Here is a 12,456-nt window from a genome sequence, read left to right on the forward strand (position 1 = left end):
TTTTGATACCATGTCCAACCAAATGCACTGTATGTCCTAAACTTTAGGACATAAATAACCTCGCGTCACCAGGCTCTTCTCGGCGAGAAAGAGCCTGGCTTCCGTTCACAATTGATTCTGTCACCCTACCTGGTTCCGGCCTAGAGCCCGCCCTAGACAGGAAGGGCAGCGTTTCTAGCTCGTCAACTTTTACGTTAACTTGACAATTTGACACAAGTATCAGAACGGCAAACAACAAAACAAAAGATGGACGTACCGAACGAAGTTTTTGAAGAAGTTCTTTTAGAAACATTGCGGATTCACAGTCTCACATCTTTTAAGCCAATACAGAAGCTTTGCATCAGACAATTAATCGAGGCAAGAGACGTCAAGCTAACGGCAACAAAGATGTTTTTTGGCGCACTGCTTTCCGGTGTTCATTCTGGTTCCGTGGTTTACGCCCCATGACAAAAAGCGGGGTAGGACATAAAAGCCGCAACCTGGTCTAGCCCCATGGTCTAGCCACCCATCGGGTTTTCGATCAGAGGGTCTCCCTCCCTCCGCTATTCTGCCCAGGCTGTTCCCACAAATCTCTACACACCCCACTCTTCGGGCAAATGCAAATAGCCCACTACAAGTGTGGGTGGTGGTGGTGGGGCAGGGGGGGCTAATGACAGTCTGCTTAACGGCAAAGTGGCGTAATATAGTCAATAGGCAATAGTAATTTTATTACTTGTTGTTTTATTTGTAAAGGCGTCATTTAGATTTATCACTGTCAGACAAGCAACCCGCAAGTAACACCCCTTGCGCATGCGCACCGAGCCATATTTTCGCCACCACTGTGTTTCTGGGTCAAGGTAAGTTCTTTATGAAAAATGAAAATACAGAGAACACAGTTTAGAAAAGTTTTATCCTTGAGTAAAGTCAGGTATTCAGAAGATGCAACTGTAGTAGATGCATGCATTTTAGTGTCTCTGTGATTAATAACCGTGGTGAATGTTTAAAATTCATTGTAAAAACAACTCGTGCTCGTCTCCAGAAGCAGCTGTTGAGTTACACATAAAGCCCTGCATGATATTTCTGGGTTTCTCCACAAGGTGTCGCCATGCAACCATGACGTGAAAAACAAACAAACAAAAAACGAAATAGGTACTTTATTTAGTAAAGCAATGCAGACGCTCTTTCTATATGTTACGCCTTAAAATAATTTACCTTCCACTGGCATTGTAGCTCATTGGAGAGAATATGTCCCACTATGTTGATATACTGTAGTTGTTTAATGAAAACATTTAATATTGGTCATTCAGTGTCATCATCCACCTCTCATGTGATGGATGATGCAGTTTGATTGATTGCATATTTGGAGTGGTTCTCAAAGTGGGCTCCGGGGACCCTTTAGGGGTCATTGATCGGCTTCCAGGGGGTCCTGCAGCAAAAAGGGTAATAATTTATTTTCACTAGAATTCCAACCATTAGTGACACAATGACAGAATGTATGACTATTTTGGTCATGGGTGACAGCAAATTTAAATCACATTAGCTGTTTATTATTATTTAGATAATCAATAGTTTAATGTACTCATAAGTTTTAATAGATACACACATGCACACACCACTAGCCTATGACGCACATTTTGCAGTTCATCTCTGGCCACGTACTTACAAGGGTCACATGATAGCAGGTTGAGTCTAGCGTGGGCTGCCTTCAGCCAATACGTCAAAACAGATGTCATCTCATGTGTGCCCTGTCTATAAATATCTTTGACTGTCTGTCCATCAGCATATGTAAACCTGTATATGCATTTGTGGGTATACTGTACAGGGTGCATCTCTTTGCAAAGATAGCCTATATAATAGGTTTATTTAAGACGACTTCCTTGACTCCTGGCTCCTGCTTTTGATATTATTAAGTGGCTCATTATTCACCTTTAGGCTGTTCTGGATCAATGTGTTTCATACACTTTCTGTAGTAAAACATCTAAAAGTGTGATGAGCCTCCCACTCTCCTGGCCCTGTCTTGCAGGAGCCTGGTGCACCCAATCAGCCTAATGACCCCAACACCAGCCTCCTGTAAGACAGGGCCAGGAAAGTGGGAGGGTGGTCACAAAAGTTAAAATCTGATCAAATGGGGGACCCTGTGACAAAACCTTATGAAATGGGGGTTCCGTGGTCTAATTTGTGTCAGTTCAGGGGGCCTTGACGTGAAAAGTTTGATAACCACTGCCCTACAGTACAGTCCACAGTCGACACACCAATCCAGACTGCAGTCAGAGAGATGAGAGTGGCCAAAGTCCACCCTGTGTCCACTCAGTGTTGTGTAGTTTTCTGCTTTTCTGGTCGTGTGTCAGACAGAGTCTGGACGTCCTGACTCGGAGCAGTGAGCCATGGAGGTGCTGGCCAGGCCGTCCTGCACACCGTATGACTACGACCTGCTGGTTATTGGAGGAGGGGCAGGAGGCCTGGCTGTGGCAAAGGTTTGCTTAGCTTTTGCTCAACTCTGCAGTGAATCATAGAGTATTTAAATGCACAACTTTAATGCTACTTTCTGCCTTCACTCCTCACTTCATTTTCTTTTCGCTTTGATGTAGAGAAAATGCTGATTGTTGAGAGAAACCAGGATGTAAAAGAAAGTATAATTCTATATATATTTGTGCTTATGCATATATACTCTCTTCACCATAGCCACCAAATGTACACAATTTTAGCGACATCTTCCTGATATATTGAGATGCAATCCACATCTCAGTTGTCTCAAAGCTTCAAAATCCTTCTCCAACTCACCTGCTTCTCTTTATCTCCTCCTTTGTGGGCTTTGACCTGGATTCATCCGTGGACTTCCTGAAAAGTGAAAATGTCCCTAATGTTTTGTACTTTCGATGTGTCCATTTTAGAGTGAATATCACAACCTGAAGCTCATTGTTCACTGTCTCTACTCAGTAGAAGTGAAATAATTTTGTCCAGCCAGGGCTTTAGTTGCCTAGTATTTTTGAGGACATAACGGATATCTAATTTTGTCATTATTCAAATATGTTTATTAACTTTTGCAGCCATGTTGTGCATAGGGAGGAGCAGGTTTGGATATTAAATGACCATTAATCATTCATAAATTATTAATATTCATGAAATTCAGAAATTGATTAGAAATGTTGGAATTCGTTAGAGAATGAGGGGCACCACCCAATGTTCAAGGCATAGGGACCTACCAAACCGTATAATCAGTAATATATATATATATATATATATATATATATATATATATATATGCTGGCTTTACAGTCAGTAACGGCGTCAGACACGGAGGAATCCTCTCACCCTATTTATTTAACGTCTTCATGGACGACTTGTCCAACCGCTTAAACAACTGCAAAACTGGTTGTATTATAGGTGACACTGTTACCAATCACCTTATGTACGCGGACGATCTGGTGGCGTTCTCCCCATGCAGTGCTGGGCTACAAGAGATACTGGCCATATGCTCTGAATACGGTGCCTTATGTGACATCAAGTATAATGCTGAAAAAAGCAACATCATGATCGTACGCTCAAGACAGGATAGAAAGTCTGCTTTCCCCACATTTGTCTTGAGTGGTAAAACTCTTAATGTGTGCAAGGAGACTAAATACCTGGGTCACTTTATATCTGATGACCTGTCATCAGACAGGGACATATATCGACAACGCAATAAACTCTATGCACAAGCAAACATGCTTAAGAGGAAATTCTACATGTGTTCTGATGTTGTCAAGGCTTCTCTATTTAGAGCGTACTGCTCTCCGCTTTATACTGCTCACCTGTGGGACTGCTATAAGGCCAAGTCCATGCAGAGACTAAATGTAGCATACAATGATGCACTGCGTCTGTTCCTGCGTGTGCCTAGATGGCACAGTGCCAGCACGCTATTTGTTAATTTGGGGTTACCCACCTTCAAAGCGCTTCTCAGGAACCTAATGTACAGTTTTATGTGTCGCCTGAATGTTTCTGTCAATGACATCATAATGAAACTAACAGACCCGGCCAAAAGCTCATATAGATTTAGCTCCAGTCTACGGCGCCACTGGCGCAGGAGCCTATTTTTGTATGTGAATTGATTCTTTTAAATGTAGGCCTCTTTTATGTTCTGTTTTTATGTCAGTATGTAATGTTTTTCTATGGATCCTCTGTGAACTCCTGAATAAAGATTTATATATATATATAGTGTGTGTGTGTGTGTGTGTGTGTGTGTGTGTGTGTGTGTGTGTGTGTGTGTGTGTGTGTGTGTGTGTGTGTGTGTGTGTGTGTGTGTGTGTGTGTGTGTGTGTGTGTGTGTGTGTGTGTGTGTGTGTGTGTGAGTCCCTTTCCATCTCCCTAGCTCTCACTCATTCTGTTTCCCCCTCACTCCTCCAGGCGGCCGCTGGGTTGAGGAAGAAGGTGCTGATCCTTGACCTCGCCTCTCCATCTCCTAAAGGTTCCAAGGGTGAGGATTTAATTTGTGGAGTCAGAAGTTTTGCTGGTGGCTATGAATAATACCTTTCCACTCCCCTCCTTTCCCCTCTCCTCTCCTCTCTTCTCCCCTCCTCTCCTCTCTCTCCTCTCCCCTCTCTTCTCCTCTCTCTCCTCTCCTCTCTTCTCCCCTCCTCTGTTCTCCCCTCTCTGCTCTTCTCCCCTCCTCAACTCTCCTCTCTTCTCCCCTCCTCTACTCTCCCCTCCTCTCCTCTCCTCTCACCAGATCTTGGAGGTCCCAGTATCAACATGAGCAGCATTAGGAAACTTCTCCAACAGGCATCTCTGCTGGGAGAAGCCATCCAAGACTCTCAGAAATACGGCTGGAGGTTTAAAGAGACAGGTAAGATATAGACCAGGGGTTTTCAAAGTGGAAGGTGGGCCTCCCCAGGGAAACAGTTTCAGGCTCAGTGAATAGCAGTGAACTATATGTCATTAGTTATTACATAAGTTATCAAAAGGAGGTCATACAATAGTCTAATATGTGTGATTTGGTTAAAGAGATAGTTCAGATACAGTAGTTTAGGGGAATTTTACTGCTTTTCCCCCTTTTCCAGAGTCAGAAACAAATACATTCCTTCAGACAGACTTTTTTTTATGTATTTGGTGTATCTGAAGTATGTCAACAGCATTACCAGCTATATTGGCTCAATTGTTGAGTCGCAGTGGATCAAATAACATAATCATGATGGGGAGGCTCACAGGCATGGACTTTGAAAACCCCTGATATATGGGGCATTCCTTTATAACTGGGAACTGGTAATCTGACGGTTCAAAGGTCATGATCTGGGACGGTGACGTCACCAGAGCTGGTATTTCCCATTCCAAACTCGTAGGAGCCTCAGCAGCCCGACCTCAAAAATCCAAGATGGCTGCTCCGCACAACAACAGTAGTTATAATCGTAGTAAATGCTGTTTATTAGCACTTCTGTTTTGTTTGTGTCTCATTAAATCAGCTGTACACACAGCACTGTCTAACTTCTATCTGTGTGGACATGTTGCTGCAGTGTTTGTATGCGCACAATGCCGCGAAATTCCTTGTTATCAACTATTATTGCTAACAATGGCTAGCCTGGCTAGCGACTGGATCTGACCGGATCTGACCAAGAGCTGACTCGTTTAAACCAATGTGACTCATTCAACAGTGAACTTCCCAGTTTTCTGCAAATGGAACGCTAACAAAACGGATGTGACGTCATTCAACCGCTACATCCCAGTACAGTTGTTCTGTACGTTCTGTTAGATTTTAAGGGGCCGGTGTTGTGATGAGAATAGATGTGAATCACATCTATCAATTTCATGATATACTTTAACAAAGGACCTTATAATGTAAAGTTACGTAAATTATTATAACTGTCCGCATTGTGGAAATTTGATGTTTGTCAAAAGAATGTAACAGATTTCAAATTCCAATGTACTTCCAGGGCCCTGTACCACGAAGCTCGATTAGTGGTTTAGCGAGGTAACTTCAGGTTTAACCCTGGTTTGGCCGTGCTACAAAGCTAGTTAACTTCTTACCGACATATATTTCCATAGCAACTTATGCTTCACACTTAACCTGGTGCGCAGCAGGTTAAGTTGCAAGGATAAGATTAGACCTTAAATACACCGCTGTAGAGAGAATTTAGATGTTGTTGTAATACCCCCTCCTAGCCGTAGGGGGCGCTAAGTGCATAAAGCTACTCTTTGTTGTGGGACTTCAGAAGAAGTCTATAAAAGCAAGTGACTAACAGGAAGAGGGGGTCAGTCCCCAGAGAGAGAGAGGAGATGGGGCTGGTCCACAGTGCTGTGTGAGACTTTGTTTTTGTAAATAAACATTTTCTAATACTTTCACCTTCGAGTTGCATTGGTTTTCTAAACTTAGAGTTATAGTCCTCACCACAGTTTGGTGCCGAAACCCGGTTCGAGGAGGGATACTGAGAGATTTTAGTGGCTTGCTGGATGTCTTTTTCTTATGGAAGTGCACAGCAGGATGGACACCGCAGCAAAGCAGCAGAATTCAACAGGAGGCGAGTATTGTTTTGATTGTGTTTACAGAAGCAAAGTCTATGAAAACTAGTTTGTAAATATATAAAATATTCCTTAAAGGACGGCTTTACCGTGGGGAATATGAATATATATCAATCTCACGCCCCTAAGGTTTTAGAATCCGTTGAAATATTTTGAAATTGGAGCTTCACTGCCTGACCTATCAGGCATCTCTCACATTTTTAGGGAAGCCGGATGACGCGTTACGCGTCACCCGGCTTCCCTCCCCGCTTGCGGAACTCGAGCGCCTATGAACTACAAGTCTTGTGAGCCATGGTCCCGCCTCTAGAGGTCCTCCACGCCCCTTCAGAGCTCTCGACGAAAAGCAAAAGGCAGCCATCTTGTTCACCCGCATAGCATACTGTAGCTAGGTTAGCTTTCCATAGCTCCTTGCCAAGAGACCATATCTCTGGAACGGAAGCACCAAAAGACACGGGACTGGCGGCATTGGAAAGCTCGTCAAATTTTACATCTAGTAGTAGGTGAGTTGAAGTAACGAAATCAACGCTGAGCAATGTACCCATTTTTACACATTTTTACAGAAAATAGTTACAACATCAGATACGCGTAACTCCTACGAAAATGCCTTAAAATGCATGAATTTTTTTTTATGAAGACATCTCCCGACATATATACTACCGTTTACATTTGGTGCAATTTGGAGGCAATTTTATTTTCGATTTATTTCTTCTTCTTTGTATCTTTTATTGTCGAAGCCTTCTTCTTCTTCTTCTTCTTTGAGTTTTATGGCGGTTGGCAAACATATATGTGCATTACCGCCACCTACTGGAGTTTGATATCAGCCAAATGCCTGAGGGGTGGGCATGAAAACGAAGGCCACGCGAGCCCAGTGCATTGTGGGAAATGTAGTATTTCGGGTCCCCGCACCCGCCCCTCCCCTCCACCACCCCCCCCCCCCCTCCACACAGAGTGGATTTCTGGTGATATCTCTGGCGGGAAACAACCAATTTCAAAAATTTCAACGGATTCGAAAACCTTAGGGGCGTGAGATTTAATATATATTCATATTCCCCACGGTAAAGCCGGCCTTTAAGATGAGAGATTTTGTACAGGACTGTAGATGCCGGAAACAAAGGGCCGGTTTGCACAGAGGGGGAGGAGAAAGGTGTGAAGGCCTTGTGTGAAGGCTCTGTGTGACCAGGCCTGGTTTCTTAAATCAGAAACATTTGGGAAAACAAGTTAATTTAAAGTCTACGTTGTGTTCAAAAGGCAAATCTCTCAGCTTAATGTGTTTGGTAAAGTTGTTTGTATTTTGTTAAATGTTGCTGTGTTTTATAAGAAGGTGGCTTGAAAAGTTAGTTAGACGTAGGGGGGTTGTATGTTAGGCCGAGGCTGTGGAACAAAAGGCAGCGAGAACAAAGGCCTCTAACTTCAGCCTGCTAAATAGTTATCCTTGGGGGAGGAGGAAAAAGGTGCCACATCTGGGAATTTCTGTAAAGTTAATGTCTAAAGTTTAATTAACTGTAATTTGATTTTCTTGGTGTCTACTGTAGCTAAGTATGGCTGGACCTACTGGCTCTAAACTGAAAAACATGCTTTTCCAATGTATATAAAGCGGTTTATCTGTGTGTAATTGTAGTAATACCGGTAATGTATGTTGGGGTTGTTTAAATGTAGGCAATAATCATCAGTGTTGTGTATGAACAAGATAAAGAAAGAAAGCGTGGATTAACGCCATATAGTGTTATTAGAGTTAAAAAGCTATGTTTAGCAAGTAGAGAAAACAGTGTTCATGCCACCTTGATTATTGATGTATTCAGTATCTGCAAATGTATTGTATAGGCCTATTAAAATTTAAGAAGTATTTGGGATGCAAAGTTAGGAAACATTTGGGATGTAAAAATAAACATTTGGGATGAGAACTGTGGGAGTTAGAATTATTTTGATGAAAACTTTGGGAGTTAGGATGATCAATACATTGATACAGCCTGTATTGAAGCCCGGAAAATTAAAAAAAGAAGTCGTTGATTTACCGACCGCCGGGAGTGGAAACGCGCGCGATATAAATAGAGATTTTGGAAAATGCACGATCTGATAAGATATTCATATTCGATCCAAATTGAATCAGATGGAGGCAGACAGACGACTGAACGTACATAATTCAAACAAAAGTTCTGAATCATTTTTGAGAAATGGTCAGTCTTCGGTATATGGAAGTCTGATAGCCTATGTGCACAGTAAGAAAAGTTAGCTTCAGAAGATAGCAGTGGCTATGCTAACAAAAAGCCTCCCAGGGAGAGGGAGAGAGACTCAGGTAAGGCCAAAGGGGAGGAGTTAGGGAGAGAAGGCTTGGAGAGTGGTCAAAGAGACTAGATGGCACAGGATTGTCTAAAATATGTATCATATCCATGTTTTGAGTCCTTATATGGAGGTCCAATTTATGTCCATTTTAGACAATAGTAGATAACCAGAGAGACGCAGAACGAGAACAAAGCCTGTGAATATGATTTTCAGAATCTATCACGGCCTGGTGTAGTATGGTTGATGTGCCGAGAAGCTTGAATCTCCTAAATCTTTCAGGGACTGGCTCTGAGCAAGGGAACTTTGCACATGGGTGCAAGTTTAAGCCTCATTGGAGAGGCAAATTTAAACCTCATTGGTGAGGCATAAATAGTTTGGGGAGCTATATAGATGAGAAGCAGAATAGGAAAATAAATTGATTAGCCATACATTAACTAAATGGGGGCAAAAAGTGTGTTGGGCGCTCGGGGCAATTTGAATGAAGAAGGAGAGAGAGCTGGAAGCTACATGGAATTGTATAACAGAGGGACCACTTTTAACTGCCATTATATTTAGTTGTTGAGATGGTACAATAAGTTGCAGATTTTGGATGCATTAGATTGTCTGTGTCCCGCGGGGTGTTTGTTTATAAGATGAAATGTGTTAATTGTATGTATGAATGTGTGACATGGTAGTTGTGACAGCAGCGGTAACATAAATGCATTTACGAAGTAAAGCATTAAAGTGTGCAGGGTTAGAACTTATATAATTAGGTAATACATTTGATCCAGGTAAGGAATAGATAAAAAAAAGTGGGATATCTATGCTGTGTTTAACATATTTTGTGTGTGTTTCAGAGACGGAACCATGGGCTGGAGGAGGAAGAGAGAATGCAGTCGTTGCAGGAAAAATGTACATTATGAAAGCGTACTAATGTTGGTTTTAACATTTCAGAAACAGCCCGAGATGAGGTGACATTGGGTGTCTGCTGAAAAAAAAACCACAGTAGTATGAAGAACTGATAAGTTTCAAGCAAATGTAGACAGGAACTATATTTACACAATGTTGTCTTGTCATGATATGTGAATCTCTGAGACTTAACAGGAAAATGGGAGGAGAACAGACAGCCGTCTGTCTGTCATTGTAAACAGGGGAGGATAACCTTTCTTTCAGGTTAACTGAGGAACAAACTAAGTTCAAAGCACTTGGAGGACGTGAACTTCACATGGGGTAAAATCCAACTACATTGAAGTGTATTGTTAAATTGATATTCAGTCTAATATAATATTTCGTCATAAGGAAGTGGAAGTAGTTGTGGAAGTTTGTGGGAAATAGTGCTTTTTCATATGCAATGAATGACTAAATGGATGGAAAGTTCCTGACATACATGTGTATAACGTTCTGGTTGCAGGTGGAGAAAAATCATCTTGCTTTTAAAGGGTGTAAAGTGTCATCAATAATAATAATATAAATTGATTAGGGAAGGGGATTGGGCACCCCGAACCTAGTCAAAAACAGGCGGCGGCGGGCCTGCGAAGGTCTGAGGGCACGTTAAATCTGATTATAGTGCTGGGGAGATGACTGAAGGGCCTCCGTGTCTTGAAGTATGAATCAACATACTGCCGTGGTACCGTCTAGTCGGCGTGTTTGTCGCATGTAGGTGTGTTGGCAACACGTGGTACGTGGATGACAGTCCACACCTAGCAGAGGGGGCTAAGAGTCACTCTGTGAACAGGCAAGGCTGACGGATACGGTCAAAGTTTCTATACCCATAGCAAAGTGGGGTAGGGATCAGACCGTCGGCGCCCAACCGGGTGGCTAATCCCCACTACGGGATCTGCCTTAGAAGGTGGATCGGGTTTCGCTATCGACTGGGTCGTCAGCCGGTCGGGTCGCATAGGGCAGTAAGACCATGTTGGACTGAATGTCAGTATGGCCGCCGGCGCTCGGCTCAATGTACAGTCAGGCCATTGCAAGCTGAAACCGAATGAGTTAGTAAGCGAGTAATGCTTCTGTGATCGGTGGTTTTGAAAAGAAAGCACCGGGAAGCAGAGGACTGAGTTGTCAATCCAGCAGTAAGACCATTTGGTATGGCAACAGGGAGGTTCTGAACCTCGCTGCCTGGAGGGTTAACTCAGTTGAACGGGGTCCAGCCTGTAAGACTGCACCCTGGACCAGGGAGGTCCAAAGGACTCAAGCGATAGACAGGATGTGAGAGTTTGGGATGGATGATTGCGAGTATGAATGAAGCGTCTAAGGGGGAGTGCAGATGCTGAGGAGGAGCCAATGGAAAAGCCATGATGACATCATTTGACTAGTGTCTGAATTTTTAATATCTGTTATAAATAAATGAGAACTTTGGCAAACTTGTATGGGATGGAGCCAATGGAGACGACAAGATGACATCAATCACGTCAAATATTTGAACTGCTAATGAAATTTATGTTGTATTGTCTGTACTTTGTATATTATGTTGAAAAGTGAAGTGTATGATTGTAGTGCAATGTTTCATATGTTATAAGTCATGTATAGTGTCTAAGCTTAGCAATGATAGCATGCTATAGTTGTAATGAGATCTAACAACTTTAAGCTGGTAGATTAGGCCAATCTATCAGAAGTATATTATGTAAATAACTTGGATTAGTAAGGAGTACATCATTACATGGAATGATATAGCAGCAAGGCACATTTCAAATACAGGCTTTATTAAGTGATGTCCCAAAAGCCAAGAGAGGGGGTCGCAGAGGACTTCTCTGGACTGTACACAGACAGAGTTTATAATCTGCATGTATTTGAAATATTTATAAGCCTCTGCATTCTAAAGAGAGGAGTACACAGTTGGACTCGGAATATGGCAAAGTAAAGTGTACTTTTAACAAGAATGTATATATCGGCATGGGATGATGAATACAACTAAGAGTAAGTTGAAATGCAATATAACAACTTCTAAATAAAATAGTTTTACTATTAATAAGTAAAAAGAGGAGGGAAACTGTAGAGAGAATTTAGATGTTGTAATACCCCCTCCTAGCCGTAGGGGGCGCTAAGTGCATAAAGCTACTCTTTGTTGTGGGACTTCAGAAGAAGTCTATAAAAGCAAGTGACTAACAGGAAGAGGGGGTCAGTCCCCAGAGAGAGAGAGGAGATGGGGCTGGTCCACAGTGCTGTGTGAGACTTTGTTTATGTAAATAAACCTTTTCTAATACTTTCACCTTCGAGTTGCATTGGTTTTCTAAACTTAAAATTATAGTCCTCACCACACCGCCCACGAACCAATCGAATCAGCAGTTTGGAAAAATGACCAACCCCTTTCTGGACGAGTTTCCCATCGAGGAAGGAGCACGAATTGTAATGTTGAATTAATCAAGGACTAAAGCCTTGCACTTGTTGCAGGCTACATTTTAATTAAGCCCTACTTACCACTTTGGAATATGTTTTTATATATTCATTTTTGTGCTCTCAAGTAGCCTAGATACGTTGTTTGACCCCGCTGATTGATTGCAGCTGAATAGTGAGTGGAGAAATATCACTAAACCGGCATAAAAAGGTTACATAAACGTCTCCAAAGCGCACGGTCCCGTGTGCGCAACGGAGCTGAGATTGACGTTGGGTTGGAATTGAAATGGTCATAGGCTACATGCTAGAATAGCCTACTACATCTAAGCAATTTAATATGGGATCACCTGCACACAGGCGATCCCATATTAACTCATTCACCGCCAGTTTAGG

General features: G+C 42.4%; 1 protein-coding gene across 1 annotated transcript in view; it reads left to right on the top strand.

The window, feature by feature from the left end:
* Nucleotides 1-2,363: 2,363 nt before the first annotated feature.
* LOC310799745 (thioredoxin reductase 1, cytoplasmic-like) overlaps nt 2,364-12,456 on the top strand; it is a gene marked incomplete at both ends in the record, with an annotated part of 50,719 nt that continues 40,626 nt past the window's right edge. The window contains 3 exons of the mRNA XM_083662342.1: nt 2,364-2,453; nt 4,363-4,432; nt 4,685-4,801. Coding sequence (XP_083518468.1) covers nt 2,364-2,453; nt 4,363-4,432; nt 4,685-4,801 — 277 coding nt within the window. The remainder of the gene's footprint in view (nt 2,454-4,362; nt 4,433-4,684; nt 4,802-12,456) is intronic.

Source organism: Poromitra crassiceps (genome assembly GCF_964638095.1).
Source record: "Poromitra crassiceps genome assembly, chromosome: 2".
In the NCBI taxonomy this organism is placed as follows: Eukaryota; Metazoa; Chordata; class Actinopteri; order Beryciformes; family Melamphaidae; genus Poromitra; species Poromitra crassiceps.